Source organism: Ranitomeya imitator, chromosome 2, assembly GCF_032444005.1.
Source record: "Ranitomeya imitator isolate aRanImi1 chromosome 2, aRanImi1.pri, whole genome shotgun sequence".
NCBI lineage: Eukaryota > Metazoa > Chordata > Amphibia > Anura > Dendrobatidae > Ranitomeya > Ranitomeya imitator.
In genome coordinates, this window is record NC_091283.1 from 672,095,804 (window position 1) to 672,117,406 (window position 21,603).

Genomic DNA, 21,603 nt, shown 5'->3' on the forward strand with positions numbered 1-21,603 from the left:
TCCAGTCACTGAGGCTCCATTCCCAGCCGGGCTGAGCAGCGGTGAGATCCCCACTAGCACTGTGAGCGCAAAGGTGACATCATGAGAGCTAGCGGGAATCTCATCGGATCTCACCACAGTTCAGCCAGTGAAACACGGTGGTGGCAGCATCATGCTATGGGTGTGTTTTTCTGCTGCAGAGACAGGATGACTGGTAGTCATTGAAAGAAAGATGAATGTGGCCAAGTACAGAGGTATTCTGAATAAAAACCTCTTCCAGAGTGCTCTGGACCTCAGACTTGTGACCATTCTTGACTGGACCAGGCAGAGCCCTGACCTAAACCCAATTGAGCATCTCTGGAGAGCCCTGAAAATGGCTGTTCACCAACGTTCACCATCCAACCTGACTGAACTGGAGATGATCTGCGAAGAAGAATGGCAGAGGAGCCCCAAATCCAGGTGTGAAAAACTTCTTGCATCATTCCCAAGAAGACTCATGGCTGTACCAGTTCAAAAGGGTGCTTCTACTCAATACTGAGCAAAGGGTCTGAATACTTATAACCTTGTGATATCTCAGTTTTTCTTTTTAAATAAATTTGCAAAAATTACTATATTTGTTTTTTTGTCAAGATGGGGTGCAGAGTGTACATTAAATGAGAATATGAACTTTTTTGAATTTACCAAATGGCTACAATGAAACAGAGTGAAAAATGTAAAGGGATATGAATACTTTCCGTACCCACTGTATGTTTGGCTACTGTCAAACACTAAAAGATGCTTTTTATTGCAAAAAAAAAAAAAAAACGAGGATTTTGCATCACATTTTGAGAGCTATAATTTTCTCATATTTTAGCCCACAGAGTCTTTGTGAGGTCTTGGTTTATTTTTTCGGGACGATCTGACATCTTTATTGGTATGATTTCCGGGCATAAAACATTTTTTGATTACTTACTATTCGGATTTTTGGGAGCTAGAATTAGCAAAAAACAGTAATTCATGATTTTTTTTTTTTGGGGGGGGGAGGGGGGTTATGCTGTGTGTGGTAAAATTGATAAGGCAGTTTTATTCTTCAGGTCAGTACGATTACAGTGCTGCCTCATATACATCTTTTTTATGTTTTAGCGCTTTTTTACAATAAAAACTATTTTAAAGAGAAAATTATTATTGCATTGCTTTATTCTGAGAGCTATAACTTTTTGACTTTTCTGCTGATTTATATCCGTATTTTTGATCGCGTCATTCCACATTTTGTTTGGCAGTATGATGATACACAGCATTGTTTTTTGCCTCGCTTTTCTAATTTTTTTATGGTGTTCACTAAAGGGGTTAACTAGTGGGACAGTTTTATAGGCCAGGTTGTTGCGGACGTGGAGATACCAAATATGTGTACTTTTAATGTTTATATTTTTAGATAGAATTTTTTTTTAAACTTTTTATTATTATTTTTGTTTGTTTTTTTACAATTCTTTAAAAAAAATCTACTTTTTTCTAACTTTTTTTTCACTTTGTCCCACTATGGGACACTCATTTTTTGCAGGCTGATCGCTTCTATAGCATGGAGTTCAAGCAGTATCGCCATGCCATATAAACTGTCAGCTCTGCACTGACGAGAGACTTGCTGATCATGCACTGTGCATGATCAGCAAGTTTCGTAGATCTGGTGACCCGGATGTCATCATGACGACATCGGGTCACCATGGCAATGATTGGGACCGCCGCGGGGTCTCTGATGCAAAGGCAGAGGGGCTGTCATCCCTCTGCCGGCTTCTGGAATGCTGCGATCGTGTTCAATCACAGCATTTTGGAGGTTAAAGTGTCGGGAGCACCTAGTGCTGGGTCTCAGCTGTCAGAATCACCTGCTCGCCCCCGGCGTGCGTGGGCGATCACAATGACGTAATGATCAGTCCCTGGTCAAATAGTCCCAGGATACATGGATGGATCATTACGTCCATTGTCAGAAAGGGGTTAACTTCCACAATCCTGTCCTCCTTGGCAGCACTCATGACTGTAATTTTTCCTTTCCCTCTATTTATGATCTTTCTTATCCAGGACTTTGTGGATGGAGCTGCTGCCTTTGGAAAGTGAGCCATTACGCCCATGTTCATTTTTTTCCATCTTCGGGTTTGTCCGTTTAATGATCAGTGTGAACATGTTCCTCTACATATTGCATGTACATCAATTTATACTCCAGTTTATTTCTTTTGGTTTTCCTTAATTTCTTGCACTCTGAGCAGGTAATGGTGTGGCCTCCCTTTATTGGAGTTCAACATTACATTTACCGTATATTGCTTCCCTTGGCTGGGTGTCCTTAGTTGGGGCCAGCTACTGCTCGGATCTTCACATTAAGGTCATTTTTGGCAGATGGTAAGGTTTTAATACTAGAGGTTAGGACCATACACCCTGGCGTTGATGGGATGGCTTACACTTTTTTTGTTCATCAAATACGGTGTTTACTTGTACCCTATGTTGTTTAACCCCTTAGTGACAGAGCCAATTTGGTACTTAATGACCGTGCCAATTTTTACAATTCAGACCACTGTTACTTTATGAAGTTACAAGTCTGGAATGCTTCAACAGACCCCACTGATTCGGTCACTGCTTTTTCGCGACTTATTGTACTTCATGTTATCGGTAAAATTTATTCGATAGGACTTGCATTTATTTCTGGAAAAAACGGAAATTTGGCAAAAATTTTGAAAATGTTAACATTTTGCAATTTCCAAACTTGTAATTTTTGTATCATTAAATCAGAGAGTGGTGTCACACAAAATAGTTAATAAATAACATTTCCCATATTTCTACTTTACATCAGCACAATTTTGGAAACAATTTTTTTTCTGTTAGGATGTTATAAGGGTTAAAAGTTGACCAGCGGTTTCTCATTTTTTCAACAAAATTTACAAAATTATTTTTTTTAGGACCACCTCACATTTGAAGTGAGTTTGGGGGGGTCAATATGTCAGAAGATATCCAAAGTGACACCATTCTTCCTAAAAACTGCATCCCTCAAGGTGCGCAAAACCACATTCAATAAGTTTATTAATCCTTCAGGTGTTTCATGAGAACTAAAGCAATGTGGAAGGAAAAAAATGAACATTTCACTTTCTTCATAAAAAAAATTGACTAATTGACCAAAGTATTTTCACTTTTATTTCACTTTCAATTTGTTGTGCAATTTCTCCTGTGTACGCCGATACCCCATATGTGAGGGAAAGCCACTGTTTGGGCTCATGGCAGGGCTCAGAAGGGAGGGAGCACGTTTGACTTTTTGAACGCAAAATTGGCTGGAATCAATAGCAGGCGCCATGTCGCGTTTGGAGAGCCCCTGATGTACCTAAACAGTGGAAACCCCCCAATTCTAACTCCAACCCACCCCTAACCCTAATCCCAACCCTAACCCCAACACACCCCTAACCTTAATCCCAACCCTAACCCCAATAAACCCCTAACCCTAATCGCAAGCCTAACCAAACACACCCCTAAGCCTAATCCCAACACCCCAACGCTAATCCCAACCCTGACACCATCCTAACCCCAACACTAACCCTAGCCCAACCATTTCTGCGTTTTATATATAAATGTAACCATAAGTAGTAAATTATTAGTTCTAAAACGTACAAGCACCACTCCAGCTGTGAATAAAAATAAAAACTGCTGGAGAGGTGCTTAAGATCCAAGTCCCTTGCCCCCCTGTCTGATACTCCTCTTGCAGCGTTTCCATCTGTTTTCGCTACCGCTCCGATCTGTTTCCTGCAGTATGCAACCTGCCGACCTCTCCAGTATTTGCTGCAGCGAGACAGAGGCACTAATCAATGCAAGTCTATGAGAGCCTCCTTCTAGCTCTCATAGACTTGCATTGAAAACTTGTGATGTAGCTTCTGACTTCCATCAGTCTGAAGCTGCGCTCACAAGATGACGTGGCAATACTGGAGTCGTGGTGAACAACGGTAAAGACACCGGAGGGTGACTATATTACAGGGAGCAAGGGACTCGCATTTAAAGCACCACTCTTGCTGTGGAAAAAAAAAAACACGCTGGAGTGGTGCTTTAAATACCTTTAGCCCCTCTTCAGCCTGCTGACGCCTCACAATCTCTGCGTGCATCGCTCACGTGACCACTGCAGCAAATCACTGGCTTCAGCAAAGATGATTGTGCATGATCTCTACAGGAAGTACAAAAAAATGGAGATCCACTGGATTGAAAATGTGAAGGTTTTTTCTGATTAACCTGTTCCGTACTTGTCTTCATTAATGCACAACCTGGAATACTCTTTAATACAGGTTAATGCAGAACTCACCATAGACCAACAAAGCAACCTACCGTATTCGATGCTTGAAGACCTTGGGATCCCCATCATCTCTGCACCGTTTACCCTTTAACAGGCGATGAGTCTCTTCGTCATCTTCATCAGAGATGGGGAGAAAATCTGGATCCATTCCCTGATTTCGGTGTCTTTTTGCAACCTTTTTTCGCTGTAGAGGTTTTAGCTCATAATCAGAGCTTGGGCAGTCATGCATGCTCTCATCTTCCTCATCCTCCATGCTCTGCTCTTGCTCATCAGGAGAGTACACCGACCCCTCGCTATCATGTTTCTGACTGCTTTCTGTGGACGGAACATCTCTTTTACATGGAATTCCTGTCCTGGACAGAGTATGCAAGGCTTTGCTCTGTAATTTATGCATTCTTTTGGTCAACCTTTTCTCAGCTGATGGCATGGTGACACTTTGATTTACTGATTTGAAAGCTTTTCCATCCTCCTTAGCCTCTTTTTTCACTCTCTCTTTTCGACCTTTTTTTGTAGCAAAGGAACAATTCCTCTGCGCTGCCATTTGCGCTTGATCAGCCAGGTATTTCTCAAAATCTGAGGTCTCATTTAGCATTAGTTTTCTTGGCTTATGTTCTTCTTTCGGTGTTATCTTTGTGCCAAATGGTGTCATCAGCCCTGTGCGGATGAGCTCTTCCCAATCATTATCTTGAACCGGCATCAACATACTGCCCAAAGAAGTGGGCAACGCATCTGAAGAAATTAGAAAGCATATATATGGATTTGGTTATACAATTCAAAGGTGAGACATTGACAAAAGGATAGAAGCAGTCAAACGAGAAGATAAATGGATGATGAGGACTCACCATCATCCACATCTTCTGACAGGAGCTGTTCAGGACCACTCTCCTCCTGGGTGATACCCAATGCTGATCTTAATCGTCGAAGTTTAGCCTTCATTTTTTTCAGCTGCTGTTCCTAAGACGGTAAAATGTACACAGATTAGTAGAAAACATTACCATTGGGGACAGGGAATTATGCTATTACTCCTTCATACATGTCAGTTGTTACATTATGCAATGTCATCAGCAAATATGGACACCTCATTGTCAGATGCAGAAGTATAAGTCACAAATTCTGACAAAAAAATATGCACAAAAAAAAAAAAAAAGATGGGCCCCATGGTCAGTAGTACACAGTTATTTAGATGGGAATTGCTTGGTGCCATAATGTCCAGAGGACTGGACAAGTAAAGGTTTTGTGAATAAAGCCGGGATGAGACAGACCTCAGTGTCCTTGATGTCAGTCCGAGGGGGCAGGGATTCTCCACATGCTGTGGCAATGCCCGAGGCTAAATTCATACTGGCTAGATGTGGGGGAAGTAATTGAGAGAGCATATGGTTGTAAGATTGAAAGGGATCCGGTAGTGCGTATCTTGGGCTCTGTGGAGGAGGTCAGGGTGCAAAATTATCATAAGCTGGCAATAGCCAGATTGTTGTATGTTGCGTGTAAATTAATTGCCAGACACTGGATAAGTGAAGAACCGCCGTCGCTGTGAGAATTCTACAGACAGTTTGATATCGTTGTTAATATGGAAAAGGGCATTTCTGAGAAGCGAAAAAGTGTGAAAACCTTTGAAACCCTATGGAAAACGTGGATGGAGAGGAGCTGACTCTGTTGGGGTGCTGTTTTATGCGATGTAAGTTTTTGTCCTATTGTTGCTCACATATGCTTAAGGGGGGGAGGGGGAGGAAAGGGGGAGTACGGTAATTCAAAATATGTAAACAGGTCTATTCCCTTTTGATACAATTGCAATGGTTTGTTTATTTGATTACTGTTAATAAAAAATTTTATCGGATTTAAAAAATAAAAAAAAAAAGGTTTTGTGAAATGCACACAGGTTGCGGTCACCAATACTCTGATTGCTAGAGGCCAGGCAGTAGATGAAAAAATTCCCACAGAGCGAAACCTGCTGTTTTGATCTATACTACAATGGATTCTAGTTTCCCAGTCTGTTTGAGACATTCTCCATGATTCTGCCCCAATGAATATAGATTTTTAACATTTACCAACTTACAACAAACAACTATTTCATTCTGGAACTTCCCTGCAGCATTTTTACAACCCCTGGCAAAAATTATGGAATCACCGTCCTTGGAGGATGTTCATTCAGTTGTTTAATTTTGTAGAAAAAAAAGCAGATCACAGACATGGCACAAAACTAAAGTCATTTCAAATGGAAACTTTCTGGCTTTAAGAAACACTAAAAGAAATCAAGAACAAAAAATGTCCATAATGGTTACTTTTTTAACCAAGCATAGGGGAAAAATTATGAAATCACTCAATTCTGAGGAAAAAATTATGGAATCATGAAAAACAAACAAAAAAAAACACTCCAACACATCACTAGTATTTTGTTGCACCACTTCTGGCTTTTATAACAGCTTGCAGTCTCTGAGGCATAGACTTAATGAGTGTCAAACAATACTCTTCATCAATCTGGCTCCAACGTTCTCTGATTGCTGTTGCCAAATCAGCTTTGCAGGTTGGAGCCATGTCATGGACCATTTTCTTCAACTTCCAGCAAAGATTTTCAATTGGATTGAGATCCGGACTATCTGCAGGCCATGACATTGACCTTATGTGTCTTTTTTCAAGGAATGTTTTCACAGTTTTTGCTCTATGGCAGGATGCATTATCATCTTGAAATATGATGTCATCATCCCCAAGCATCCTTTCAATTGATAGGATAAGAAAAGTGTCCGAAATACCAACATAAACTTGTGCATTTATTGAAGATGTAATGACAGCCATCTCCCGAGTGCCTTTACCCGACATGCAGCCCAATATCATCAATGACTGTGGAAATTTGCATGCTCTCTTCAGGCATGCATCTTTATAAATCTCATTGGAACGGCACCAAACAAAAGTTCCAGCATTTTCACCTCGACCAATGCAGATTCGTGATTCATCACTGAAAATGACTTTCATCCAGTCATCCACAGTCCACGATTGCTTTTCATTAGCCCATTGTAACCTTGTTTTTTTTTATGTTTAGGTGTTAATGATGGCTTTCGTTTAGCTTTTCTGTATGTAAATCCCATTTCCTTTAAATAGTTTCATACAGTTCGGTCACAGACGTTGACTCCAGTTTCCACCCATTTGTTCCTCATTTGTTTTGTTCTGCATTTCCTGTTTTGGAGACATATTGCTTTACGTTTCTGGTCTTGACTGTTTGAGGTCTTCCTTGGTCTTCCAGTATGTTTGCCATTAACAAACTTCCCATGTTGCTTGTATTTGGTCCAGATTGTAGACACAGCTGACTGTGAACAACCAACATCTTTTGCAAAATTGCGTGATGATTTGCCCTCTGAAGAGTTTGATAATCCTCTCCTTTGTTTCAACTGACATCTCTTGTGTTGGAGCCATGATTCATGTCAGTACCCTTGGTGCAACAGCTCTCCAAGGTGTGATCACTCCTTTTAAGATGCAGACTAACGAGCAGATCTAATTTGATGCAGGTGTTATTTTTGGGTATAAAAATTTACAGGGTGATTCCATAATTTTTTCCTCAGAATTGAGTGATTCCATAATTTTTCCCCTATGCTTGGTTAAAAAAAGTAACCATTACTGACTACCACATTTTTTGTTCTTGATTTATTATAGTGTTTCTTAACCCCTTTCTACCATTGGACATATTATTCCTTCCTTTTGGGCTGGGCCCTACTTCCCAAGGACGGAATAGTACGTCCAGCGCGATCAGCCGCGCTCACGGGGGGAGCGCGGCCGATCGCGGCTGGGTGTCAGCTGACTATCGCAGCGGACATCCGGCACTATGTGCCAGGAGCAGTCACGGACCGCCCCCGGCACACTGCGATCAAACATGATCACAGTGTTCCGGTGGTAAAGGGAAGCAACGCAGGGAGGGGGCTCCCTGCGTGCTTCCCCGAGACCCTCGGAGCAACGCGATGTAATCGCGTAGCTCCAAGGGTATCTTACCACCTCCTCCCTGCAGCAGGCCCGGATCCAAAAGGGAGGTGGCTTCACAGCGCCGGGAAGCCTCCAGGAGTGCACGTCAGATCGCTGATCTGACACAGTCCACAGCAAACTGTCAGATTGGCGATCTTACACTAACATGAGGACCACCACATCAGAACCAGTACAGAAACCTTACATGAGGAAAAGGAATCTGTCATTTATAAAAAAGGAAAGGTCTGATCCATTCAATGTGGCTTGTCCATATATACATAGTCATAGTCTAGCACATGGGTCCTTTATGCCCCATCTCCCGACGCATAGATACAGCAGGGTAATTAAGGAAATGTTGTGGCTCCTCAAGCCATAGTTATATAAAGTCACAAATTCTGAGAGATAAGCATGAGGTTGCTACCATAACTCTGAGAGATCTCATGTTTCATAATTATCACACTGAATCCCTCATTGCCCTTAGAATGTGACGTCATTTCCAGATTGAGGGACGCATATCCGGGTTATGGAGCGCAAAAACGAGGCTGTGACACATGCGGAACTTCCGATTGGCGTGCATTTATGCATTTGCATAAAAGGAGTTACCATAGTCTCAGGGAGAGGAGAAACGCCAGTGACACATCGCAATTCCCCAGTGGAATTGCGGGCAGCTAGATTAGCACAAAAGATGGAACGCCTCATGATGAGAGGCTGCAAAAGTTGGGCTTGTTTAGCTTAGCAAAAAAAAGATGTCTTAGGCTATGTGCACACATCCAGAATTGCCCCAGAAATTTCCGCAACTGTGCCGCGGGTAAAACGAATGCGGATTTGGCATGCGTTTTCCCGCTAAACACTAGTGTTTTACAAGCGTAATTAGCTTGCAGAATGCTAGTGTTTTCGGATCGACGGATCGACAGGTTGGTCACACTTGTCAAACATAGTGTTTGACAAGTGTGACCAACTTTTTACTATTGACGAGTGATTGCTCGCCTTTCGGGTGCGCGTGGTGTTTACGAAACCCAGACTGGTGTATGTGCAGTCTAATAGCAAACAAAAATACCTGGTGTACCTCTCCTGTAACTCCTACCTTGTGTATGAAAAAGCTCTGTAGTTACCACTGTTCGGGTAGAGCTATCCATAAGTGCTATCCATGAAGAAAGTGAACGGGTAGAGCTATCCGATAGCGCTATTCCCAAAGGAAATGAACGGGTAGCACTATCCAATAGCGCTATTCTTCAATGTTCCTGAGCATAAGCTATTTCACATGCTTGAGCGCACTTGGGATCTGCACTGTCGACGCATAATGCCTTTTGATTTTGTTTTATTCGTTTGTTGCGTCAACTTCCAGCATTTAAAAGGGGATTGAACTCGTCACGAATGGCAAGCCTGTATGCATAGTACTGCAACAAAGTGATTCTTTTCTTGTCGATCTTGATCCACTGGTATGGATGGTAGATGAATGTCACCAATTCATTGATGTTGCACACTTAGCGCAACTGGAGTTGTCAAATTCATCCACTGTCCCCATATGTGAATAGAAGTGGATATGTCATTGCATCACACTTTCTGTGAAGAAAGGTGATTTGAACAACTTGGTTTTCACTTTTGAGATGAACTCTGATGTCCTTATTAAATGGGGGTTCACCAATTGCATTTTGATATTATAGCTACTTCATTGTACTTTGGTGCATTGTAGCGCCTCTTGTCATCGTTGTAGTCATTTATAATTGACATTGCTATTTCGAGTGGATCGCGATTTTCTAATTCAACAATCCTCTCTTCCTCTATGTCAAATTCCCTCATAAGACGCACTTTTTATTTGCTTGACTTCTTGTACTTAATGCTTCTTCACTGCCCAAGATATATATCTGGGCAAACTTAGGAGTACTACCCACAGCGGTATGCAAAGGGGCAGTTCTGTGGTAAATTTGTCCATGAATTCGAAAACAGTATGGACCATGCCCAGGAGGTGGCGCTACTTATGCTCCCATTGATGCCAAAGCAAGCGAGCTATTGTATTGCCTTATATTAGTCATAAAATTATTGGAGTGCTGATGCTCTCCTTTCATCAACTTGACTAATTGATCATCCATACGAATGGGACGTAATTGGATGCGCCCTCTCTTGCAGCATGAAGGGAATGTTTTGTCCTGCGCCATTTCATCATTGAAATTTTTACATTGGCAGAATTGACATCGAAATGTCAGTTCACCAGCATAGTGCTCTTCAATACATGTCTCATCAATTTGATTGAGAAGTCCTCTAGGAGCAAATGCAACTTGCCGTCGTCGAGTGGCTCTTGCATTTTGGACACCTATTCTATCTTGTTCTCTTTTTTGTGAAATATGTGTATCACTTTGTGCATTGCGTGTTGCTCGTTGTCGTGCAGCATTAGATGCTCTACGTGATTCAGTTACTTCATTCGTTTCTCTTGCTCTGGCCGCCCTCTGTCGGGCTGCATCAGCAGTTCAACAATTTCATTCATCTTCTGTTTCATTAAGACGCAGGTTACGAATCCATATGTGATCCGCTTCTCTACGTGCAGCAGCGCGCTCAATTTGATCCATCTTTGCAGTGCCTCACAGTGTTGTCTCACAGGCTAACATTCAAAAAAGGCTTATGCCTTAAATCACCACCAGGGGGAGCTCCTCTCCTTAGGTATCCATGGTTACGCCCAACTGTGGATGACTCATTGTGCACAGACGCACAGACACACGGACACGTCCAAATTAGGTATATTGATGCTGCCTATGCAGCATCAATAGTAAAAAGATCTAATGTTAAAAACAATAAATCGTGATATTCTCACCTTCTGGCGTCCCCGGCAGTCTTTCCGCTTCTCGCGATGCTCCCGTTCCAATAGCGGCAATGACCTCAGATGATGTAGCGGTCTCGCGAGCCCCAATTCATCGCAGGTCATTCACGCAAAGCATCACTGGGAATGGAAGCATCGCAGCGAGCGGGAACGCTGCGAGTGACGCCGGAAGGGAGACTCTCCTCTCCTCCACCCTGGGTACCAACCACACGTGATCCGCTTACTTTCCCCATGGTGGGCATAGCCCCATGCAGAAAGTAAGCGGATCAATGCATTCCTATGTGTGCGGAATCCCCGCAATTCCGCACAAGGAATGAACATGCTGCATATTTTTCCAGAATGTGATTCCGCCACGGAAAAAAACGCAACATGTGTGCAAAAATTGCAGATTGCATTCTAATAATAGGATGCTTAATGTATGCGTTTTTTCGTGGTTTTTATAGTGAAAAACTGCAACAACAAAAAAATCACGAAAAATCCTGAACGTGTGCACATAGCCTTAGAGGAGGTCCCATTTATATGTATAAATATATGTGTGGTCAGTACAAAGCACTGGCACTTGACTTATTCCTTCCAAAGACCATACTTAGTACCAGGGGGCACTCAGTACCAGGGGGGACTCATTTCAGGTGGAAGAAAGAGGGGATTCTGACAACTACAAGGAAAAAGGGTTCTTTACAGTTCAGTTAGAGGAGTCAGACTGTGGAATGCCCAAACAGAAGAGGTAGTAATAAAGAGATGGAATCTGACCCTCTAAAAGTTGACTTATTGAATTCAAAGAATACTTTATAATCAATTTTTTCACATTTAGTCTGGTTAACCTTTATCAGATATACACTAGAAGCATACAACCTCAAATGTGTGAAAAATTAAATTCCGGCTCTTTAACGCCTTTCAGACCTTAGACGTATAGGTATGTCTAAGGTCGCCTCTACCTGTTCGCTACGGGCTCCGGTGATGAGCCCGCAACATTTCCAGCAAATGTCAGATGATTTCATTAGCTGCCATGTGCCCCTAACAGCCAAGGGAGGAATGGTGATCCATCAGTGGTTGTTAACATGCTAAATGCCGCTGTCATCTCTTGACAGCAGCATTTAACATGATCGTGCCGGAAGCGTGTCACTATCTCTGCCCATTAGCAAAGATGTCGAATGATTGTAGGTCGCCGATGAGTTGGCATGACGATCCTAAATCTGCAGGAGACCCCTGTGGTTGTCTTTGTCGGATAGGTATGAGCACCGCCCAGCGGTGGACGCTCATAGCAAGTGAGCATGTCTGAAGCTCCGTTGTGTGTAGAACTGGCAATCGGATGCTCGAAGCTTCTAGTCTCTCATGGACATTAATGAAGCAAGTGTAAACCAAGAAAAAAACGTTTTTAAAAATAAAAAAATTATTAAAAGTTTAACCCCTTCACCCCAAAGCCCGTTTTCACCTTCGTGACCAGGCCAATTTTTACAATTCTGACCACTGTCACTTTGTGAGGCCATAATTCTGGAACGCTTTAATGGATCCCACTTATTATGAGAGTGTTTTCTTGTGACATGATAGTGGTAAAATCACTTGTGTCCATTTGTGGAGAAAAAAAAATGAGAAGTTTGATGAAAATTTAGCAATTTTCAAACTTTGAATTTTTATGCCCTTAAATCAGTGTCATATTACACAAAATAGTTCGTCATTAACATTTCCCACATGTCTACTTTACATCAGCACAATTTTTGGACTTCTGTTTTGTTAGGAAGTTAAAAGGGTTAAATATTGAACAGCGATCTCATTTTTGCAACAAAATTTGCAAGTCTATTTTTAGGGACCCCCTCCCATTTGAAGTGACTTTGGATAACAAAGTGACACCATTCTAAACACTGCACCCCTCAAGGTGCTCAAAACCACACTCGAAGTTTATTAACCCTTCAGGTGCTTTACAGGAATTAACTGAATGTAAAAGGGATAAACTTTTAACTTTCTTTCACACAAAAAATTTCCTTTAGACCTCTTTTTGTTTTACTTTCACAAGGGTAACAGGAGAAAATAGACCATACAATTTGTTGTGCAATTTCTCCTGAGCACACTGATTTCCCCTGAGCACGCTGATTTCCCCATACACTACCATTCAAAAGCTTAGGGTCACCCAGACAATTTTGTGTTTTCCATGAAAACTCATACTTTTAAATGCGTTGCCAAATGAATTGAAAATCTAGTCCAGACATTGACAAGGTTCGAAAAGTAGGAATTAGTCCTACCGGTAATAGTGTTTCCAGGAATCCATCATGACACCACCAGGAGGTTGTCCTTCATATCCTTGATAGGGACAGGAACACAGAAGAGGTTAAATAGCCACTCCCCACCTCCACCTCCACCCTTAACCCCTTCCCGACCCATGACGCCACTTAGGCGTCATGAAAGTCGGTGCCAATCCGACCCATGACGCCTATGTGGCGTCATGGAAAGATCGCGTCCCTGCAGATCGGGTGAAAGGGTTAACTCCAATTTCACCCGATCTGCAGGGACAGGGGGAGTAGTAGTTTAGCCCAGGGGGGGTGGCTTCACACACACCCCCCCCCCCCCGTGGCTACGATCGCTCTGATTGGCTGTTGAAAGTGAAACTGCCAATCAGAGCGATTTGTAATATTTCACCTAAAAAACTGGTGAAATATTACAATCCAGCCATGGCCGATGCTGCAATATCATCGGCCATGGCTGGAAACACTGATGTGCCCCCACCCCACCCATCACCCCCCCAGCCCTCCGATCTGTGGTCCGCTCCCCTCCGTCCTGTGCTCCGCTCCCCCGTCCTCCTGTCCGCTCCCCCCGTGCTCCGATGCCACCCCGTGCTCCGACGCCTCCCGTGCACCTATCTCCCCCCCCCCTAAAACTTACCGAGCCTCGTGGTGTCCGTCCGTCTTCTCCATGGGCGCCGCCATCTTCCAAAATGGCGGGCGCATGCGCAGTGCGCCCGCCGAATCTGCCGGCCGGCCGATTCGTTACATGTACATTTTGATCACTGTGATATAACCTATCACAGTGATCAAAATAAAAAAAATAGTAAATGACCCCCCCCCCCTTTTATCACCCCCATAGGTAGGGACAATAATAAAATAAAGAATTTTTTTCCACTACAGTTGGAACTAGGGTTAGGGTTAGGGCACACGTATTCTGGTCCTCTGCTATTCTGGTCCTCTGCGGATTTTTCCGCAGCGGTTTTTATAAATCCGCAGTGCAAAACCGCTGCGGATTTATCGCGGTTTTTCTGCGGATTTCACTGTGGTTTTCTATTGGAGCAGTTGTAAAACCACTGCGGAATCCGCAGAAAGAAGTGAAATGTGCAGAATGTAAACCGCTGTGTTTCCACGCAGTTTTTTCCGCAGCATGTGCGCAGCGTTTTTTGTAAACTCATGGGAAACTGCTGCGGACCCGCATTGGCTGAAACACTGTGGATCCGCAGCGTTTTCCGCATCGTGTGCACATACCCTTAGAATTAGGCTATGTGCACACGGTGCGGATTTGGCTGCGGATCCGCAGCGCATTGGTCGCTGCGGATTCGTAGGAGTTTTCCATCAGCTTTACAGTTCCATGTAAACCTATGGAAAACCAAATCCGCTGTGCCCATGGTGCGGAAAATACCGCGCGGGAACGCTGTGTTGTATTTTCCGCAGCATGTCAATTCTTTGTGCGGATTCCACAGCGTTTTACACCTGTTCCTCAATAGGAATCCACAGGTGAAATCTGCACAAAAAACACTGGAAATCCACGGTAAATCCGCAGGTAAAATGCAGTGCCTTTTACCTGCAGATTTTTCAAAAATCGTGCGGAAAAATCTCACACGAATCCGCAACGTGGGCACATAGCCTTAGGGTTAGGGTTGGAATTAGGGCTAGGGTTGGAAATAGGGTTAAGATTAGGCTTGTGGTTAGGGTTATGGATAGGGTTAGGGGTGTGTTGGGGTTAAAGTTGTGGTTAGGGTTGGGATTAGGGTTAGGATTAGGGATGGGATTAGGGTTTACTGGTGTGTTGGGGTTAGGGTTGTGTTGGGGTTAGGGTTGTGTTGGGGTTAGGGTTGTGGCTACAGTTGGGATTAGGGTTAAGGGTGTTTTGGGGTTAGTGCTGAAGTTAGAATTGAGGGGTTTCCACTGTTTAGGCACATCAGGGGTCTCCAAACGCAACATGGCGTCACCATTGATTCCAGCCAATCTTGCGTTCAAAAAGTCAAATGGTGCTCCCTCCCTTCCGAGCCCCGACGTGCGCCAAAACAGTGGTTTACCCCCACATATGGGGTATCAGTGTACTCAGGTCAAACTGGGCAACAATTATTGGGGTCCAATTTCTCCTGTTACCCTTGTGAAAATAAAAAAATGCTTGCTAAAACATCATTTTTGAGGAAAGAAAAATGATTTTTTTATTTTCATGGCTCTGCGTTATTAACTTCTGTGAAGCACTTGGGGGTTCAAAGTGCTCACCACATATCTAGATAAGTTCCTTGTGGGGGTCTAGTTTCCAAAATGGGGTCACTTGTGGGGGGTTTCTACTGTTTAGGCACATAAGTGGCTCTGCAAATGTAACATGATGCCCGCAGACCATTCCATCAAAGTCTGCATTCCAAAACGTCACTACTTCCCTTCTGAGCCCCGACGTGTGCCCAAACAGTGGTTCCCCCCCACATATGGGGTATCAGCGTACTCAGGACAAACTGGACAACAACTTTTGGGGTCCAATTTCTCCTGTTACTCTTGTAAAAATAAAAAATTGCGAGCTAAAAAATAATTTTTGAGGAAAGAAAAATGATTTTTTTATTTTCATGGCTCTGCGTTATTAACTTCTGTGAAGCACTTGGGGGTTTAAAGTGCTCACCACATATCTAGATAAGTTCCTTGGGGGGGTCTAGTTTCCAAAATGGGGTCACATGTGGGGAAGCTCCAATGTTTAGGCACACAGGGGCTGTCCAAACGTGACACGGTGTCAGCTAACGATTGGAGCCAATTTTTCATTCAAAAAGTCAAATGGCGCTCCTTCCCTTCCGAGCCTTGTCGTGTGCACAAACAGTGGTTTGTGACCACATGTGAGGTATTGCTGTACTCAGGAGAAATTGCCCAACAAATTTTAGGATCCATTTTATCCTGTTGCCCATGTGGAAATGAACAAATTGAGGCTAAAAAATTTTTCGTGAAAAAAAAGTACTTTTTCATTTTTACGATCAATTTGTGAAGCACCTGGGGGTTCAAAATGCTCACTATGCATCTAGAGAAGTTCCCTGGGGGGTCTAGTTTCCAAAATGGGGTCACTTGTGGGGGAGCTCTAATGTTTAGGCACACAGGGGCTCTTCAAACGCGACATGGTGTCCGCTAAAGATTGGAGCCAATTTTTCATTGAAAAAGTCAAATGGCACTCCTTCCCTTCAGAGCCCTGTCGTGCACCCAAACAGTAGTTCCCCCTCACATATGGGGTATCAGCGTACTCAGGACAAATTGTACAATAACTTTTGGGGTCCTGTTTCTCTTTTTACCCTTGGGAAAATAAAAAAATTGTTGCTAAAACATCATTTTTGTGACTAAAAAGTTAAATATTCACCTTTTCCTTCCATGTTGCTTCTGCTGCTGTGAAGACCCTGAAGGGTTAATAAACTTCTTGAATGTGGTTTTGAGTACCTTGAGGGGTGCAGTTTTTAGAATGGTGTCACTTTTGGGTATTTTCAGCCATATAGAACCCTCAAACTGACTTCAAATGTGAGGTGGTCCCTAAAAAAATTGTTTTGTAAATTTTGCTGTAAAAATTAGAAATCGCCGGTCAAATTTTAACCCTTATAACTTCCTAGCAAAAAAAAAATTTTGTTTCCAAAATTGCGCTGATGTAAAGTAGACATATGGGTAATGTTATTTATTAACTATTTTGTGTCACATAACTCTGGTTTAACAGAATAAAAATTCTAAATTTGAAAATTGCGAAATTTTTGCCAAATTTCCATTTTTTTCACAAACGCAAAAATTATCGACCTAAATTTTCCACTAACATGAAGCCCAATATGTCACAAAAAAACAATCTCAGAACCGCTAGGATTCATTGAAGCGTTCCTGAGTTATTACCTCATAAAGGGACACTGGTCAGAATTGCAAACAACGGCCAGGTCATTAAGGTCAAAATAGGCTGGGTCATGAAGGGGTTAAGTGAGTTTACAAAGTACCACACCAGGATGGATGCAACGCAATTTTATTGAACTTCCTCTCTATACATGTTCATATTACATTTCAGACAGGAATTCAAGGGAGGGTAAATAAGAGGTGCCGTCATGATGGACTCCTGGAACCACTATTATAGGTAGGACTAATTCCTACTTTCTAGGACGTCCCACCTGACAGCACCACCAGGAGAAATACCAAATAACTCCTATTTAGGTTGGGATTACAGCTTGGAAGACTTTCCTCCCAAAGACCGTCTGTTGATTTGACAATGTCTAGCTTGTAGTGTTTGCAAAAGGTATTTGAGTTAGACCAAGTTGCCGCTCGGCAGATTTGGTCCATAGATGCACCTGCACTCTCTGCCCACAAGGCAGAGATTGCTCTCAGTGAGTGAGCCTTTAGATTTTCTGGAGGAGATTCACCAGCTGAAATATACGCAGCACAAATAATGGATTCCATCTGGATAGAGTAGCCTTTGAGGCTTTTTCCCCTCTGTTCTTCCCGGACATATGGATGAAGAGGTTTGAGTCAATTCTCCAGCCGTCTGTAAGCTTTAAGTATTGTAATACTGTCCTTTTAACATCCAAAGAATGGAGAGAACGTTGTCATTTTTGTAGTTCTGGCAGAACGTAGGTAATATAATTTCCTGGTTTCTGTGAAAGTCAGTCACTACTTTAGGGAGAAACGTAGGATCAATTTTAAGATAATACAATCTTCCTGTATTTTTAAGTATGGTCCGTTATGGACAGGGCTTGGATCTCGCCTATTCGCCTTGCTGACTGTTGTGAAATCTGTGGCAGAGCTCCCTCCTGTGGTCACAAGTGGTACTTCGGCTGATTCTCTCTGTGAGCTTCCGTTGGTGGAGGAAAATGGTACTGCGGCTTCTGAGTTTCCTTCCTCAGGTGATGTGGGGAAGTCGTTAGGTGCTGCTCTATTTAACTCCACCTAGTGCTTTGATCCTGGCCTCCAGTCAATGTTCTAGTATTAGACCTGTTTCCTCCTGGATCGTTCCTGTGGCCTGCTGCTCTGCATAGCTAAGTTCCACTTTTGCTATTTTGTTTGCTGTTTTTTTCTGTCCAGCTTGTCTATTTGTTTTTTCCTGCTTGCTGGAAGCTGTGGGACGCAGAGGGTGTACCTCCGTGCCGTTAGTTCGGTACGGAGGGTCTTTTTGCCCCCTTTGCGTGGTTTTTGTAGGGTTTTGTGTTGACCGCAAAGTTACCTTTCCTATCCTCGCTCTGTTCAGAAAGTTGGGCCTCACTTTGCTAAATCTATTTCATCTCCACGTTTGTCTTTTCATCTTAACTCACAGTCATTATATGTGGGGGCTGCCTTTTCCTTTGGGGTATTTCTCTGAGGCAAGGTAGGCTTATTTTCTATCTTCAGGCTAGCTAGTTTCTCAGGCCGTGCCGAGTTGCATAAGGAGCGTTAGGCGCAATCCACGGCTGCCTTTAGTGTGGTTGGAGAGGATTAGGGATTGCGGTCAACAGAGTTCCCACGTCTCAGAGCTCGTTCTTGTTTTTTGGGTTATTGCCAGGTCACTGTATGTGCGCTGACCTCTATGTCCATTGTGGTACTGAATTACCTTTCATAACAGCTGACGTTATTGCGACCAGGAAGACTGTTTTGAACGTTACAGATTTTAGGTCTGCCTGATCTAGAGGTTCGTATGGAGCTTTATGTAATTCGTTTAGTACCAAGCTGAGATTCCAGGGGTACTGTATTACGTATTGTTGGCCTAATACATTGCGTAACTTTAATGAACCTTACTACTCAGGGGTGATCGGCTAGTGGATAATCATAAAAGGCGCTTAAAGCTTAAATTGGTACTTTTAAAGTACGAGGTCTCAAACCCATATTGAAGCCTGCTTGAAGGAAATTTAAGACCTGAGGAATATTTGGTACTTGAAAGATAGATATTGGAGTTTTGCTCTGTGCACAAAATTTCTTCCAGATTTTTAGATTTATAGCCGAGGTCACTGGCATCCTGCTTTTTTCCATGGTTGAGATAACCGAATCTGATAGATCTTTTGATCTTAGGATTTCCTTTTCAAGATCCACGCTGAAAACTGTAGCATGTCTAGATTTTGATGGGCCAGCGGCCCCTGCGTCAGAAGGTCCCACCTTGGTGGAAGCAGAACTGGATCCTCCAACGCCATCCACTTCAGAAGAAGAAACCAGCTTCTCTTGGGCCAATATGGCACTATTAGGATTACTGTTGCAAGACTTTCCTGAATTTTCCTCAGAACTCTCGGAATTAGAGCGAGTGGAGGGAATGCGTAAGCAAGTTCCATGTTCCAGCTTTGTGCCAAGGCGTCCACCCCGGTTGGATTGTCTCTTGGATTTAATGAAAACAACTCGTCTTTGTATTTTGCCTTGAGGCAAACAAGTCTATCTGTGGTGTGCCCCACTGCTGGGTTAGCTGAACAAAGACTTTTTCGTTTAGAGACCACTCCGAGGGTTGCACCTTTTCTCTGCTGAGAAAGTCTGCTATATGGTCCTCTGAACCTTTTAGATGTACTGCCGTGATGGACTTCACAGTGCATTCCGCCCAAGAGAATATTGATTCTGCTAGACCTTGGAGGTGACTGTGTCTCAGACCTCCCTGATGAAGAGGTACAGATACTGTGGTCGAGTTGTCTGAGAAGATCCTGAGGTGACGCCCCTGCACCTCCTCTTGGCATCTTTTCAGTGCTTCCCAAACTGCTCTGAGTTCCCTGTAATTGGATGAACTGTTGCATACCGATGTGGGCTATGTTCCCTGAAGGTAATGTCCTTCTATGTGAGCTCCTTAACCCCTTTCTGCCAGCTGCCGTAATAGTACGTCAGCTGGCAGATCCCCTGCTTTGACATGGGCTCCGGCGGTGAGCCCACCTCAAAGCCGCCACATGTCAGCTGTTTTGTACAGCTGACATGTGCGCGCAATGAGCGCGAGCAAAATCACGATCCGCCCGCGCCCATTAACTAGTTAAATGCTGCCGTCAAGCGCTGAAAGCGGCATTTAACTAGCGCTTCCGGCCGGAAGTGCTCGCACCGCTGACCCCGTCACATGATCGGGGGTCAGCGATGCATTGCCATAACAATCAGAGGTCTCCTTGAAACCTCTATGGTTGTTGATGGCCGATTGCTTTGAGCGCCACCCTGTGGTCGGCGTTCAAAGTACACCTGCATTTCTGCTACATAGAGGTGATCTGTACTTCACCTCTATGTAGCAGAGGCGATCGTGTAGTGCATGCTTCTAAAACACCAAAATTACGTTTTTTTGGTCGCCGCGACATTGTATTAAAATGCAATAACGGGCGATCAAAAGAACGTATCTACACCAAAATGGTGTCATTAAAAACGCCAGCTCGGCACACAAAAAATAAGCCCACACCTGACCCCAGATCACGAAAATTGGAGACGCTACTGATATCGGAAAATCGCGCAATTTTTTTTAAGCAAACTTTGGAATTTTTTTCACCACTTAGATAAAAAATAACCTAGACATGTTAGGTGTCTATGAACTCGTAATGACCTGGAGAATCATAATGGAAGGTTAGTTTTAGCATTTGGTGACCTAGCAAAAAAGCCAAACAAAAAACAAGTGTGAGATTGCACTTTATTTGCAATTTCATCACACTTGGAATTTTTTTCCCATTTTCTGTTACATGGCATGGTAAAACCAATGGTATCGTTCAAAAGTACATCTCGTCCCGCAAAAAATAAGCCCTCACATGGCCATATTGACGGAAAAAGGGGTTAAGCTTGCATCTGTGGTTACATTTACACATGGAGACACTCTCCAGGGTCTTACTTTTTTGAGGTATTTCATGTTGATCCACCATGCCATAGACTGTTTCACCTCGCTGGGTAACAACATCTTGTTCTCCAAGGAATCTTTCTTGCCATCCCATACAGAAAGGACCTCCCGTTGAAGAATTCTTGAATGAAACTGGCTCCATTGTACGCTGGGAATACATGAGGTCATTAGACCTAGACCTCTCATGGCTTTCCTGATGGAAATGTGTTTGCGTTTCCTTAAGTGCCTGAAATTCTTGTTCGAGTTTCCGTTGTTTTTTGTCTGGTAGGAAGGAGTATTCCCGTTCGGAGTCTAGTAGTACTCCCAGGAATATTTTCTGTCTTTCTGGTCTGAGACATGATTTCTTTGAATTTATTATCCACCCTAGACTCTTCAGGAGTGATATGGTCATTGTTAAAGACTCTTCCATCTGATGAGGCGAATCTGCCATCAACAGATCGTCCAGGTATGGGGCTATGAGAACGTTCTTTTCTCTTAAATGGGCCATGACCTCTCATGAGTCTTGTGAATATTCGTGGGGCCGAAGCGAGACCGAATGGTAGGCACTGGAATTGGAAATGATGTATTTTCTCGTGGCTTATTATTGCAAATCTGAGGAATTTTTGGTGTGAGGGAT

At 43.2% G+C, this 21,603-nt stretch overlaps 1 protein-coding gene across 5 annotated transcripts in view; it reads right to left on the minus strand.

The window, feature by feature from the left end:
* Positions 1 to 21,603, minus strand: part of ERCC6 (ERCC excision repair 6, chromatin remodeling factor) — a 259,795-nt gene that overhangs the window by 144,292 nt on the left and 93,900 nt on the right. For 4 of the 5 annotated variants that reach the window (XM_069753041.1, XM_069753044.1, XM_069753042.1 and 1 more), the window contains exons 4-5: positions 5,110 to 5,221; positions 4,300 to 4,996 (exon numbers count right to left, since the gene is read on the minus strand). In XM_069753041.1, the coding sequence (XP_069609142.1) occupies positions 4,300 to 4,996; positions 5,110 to 5,221 (809 nt within the window). Of the gene's footprint in view, positions 1 to 4,299; positions 4,997 to 5,109; positions 5,222 to 13,261; positions 13,315 to 21,603 lie in introns of those variants that run through there. The other variant, XM_069753045.1, reaches the window with a different exon arrangement.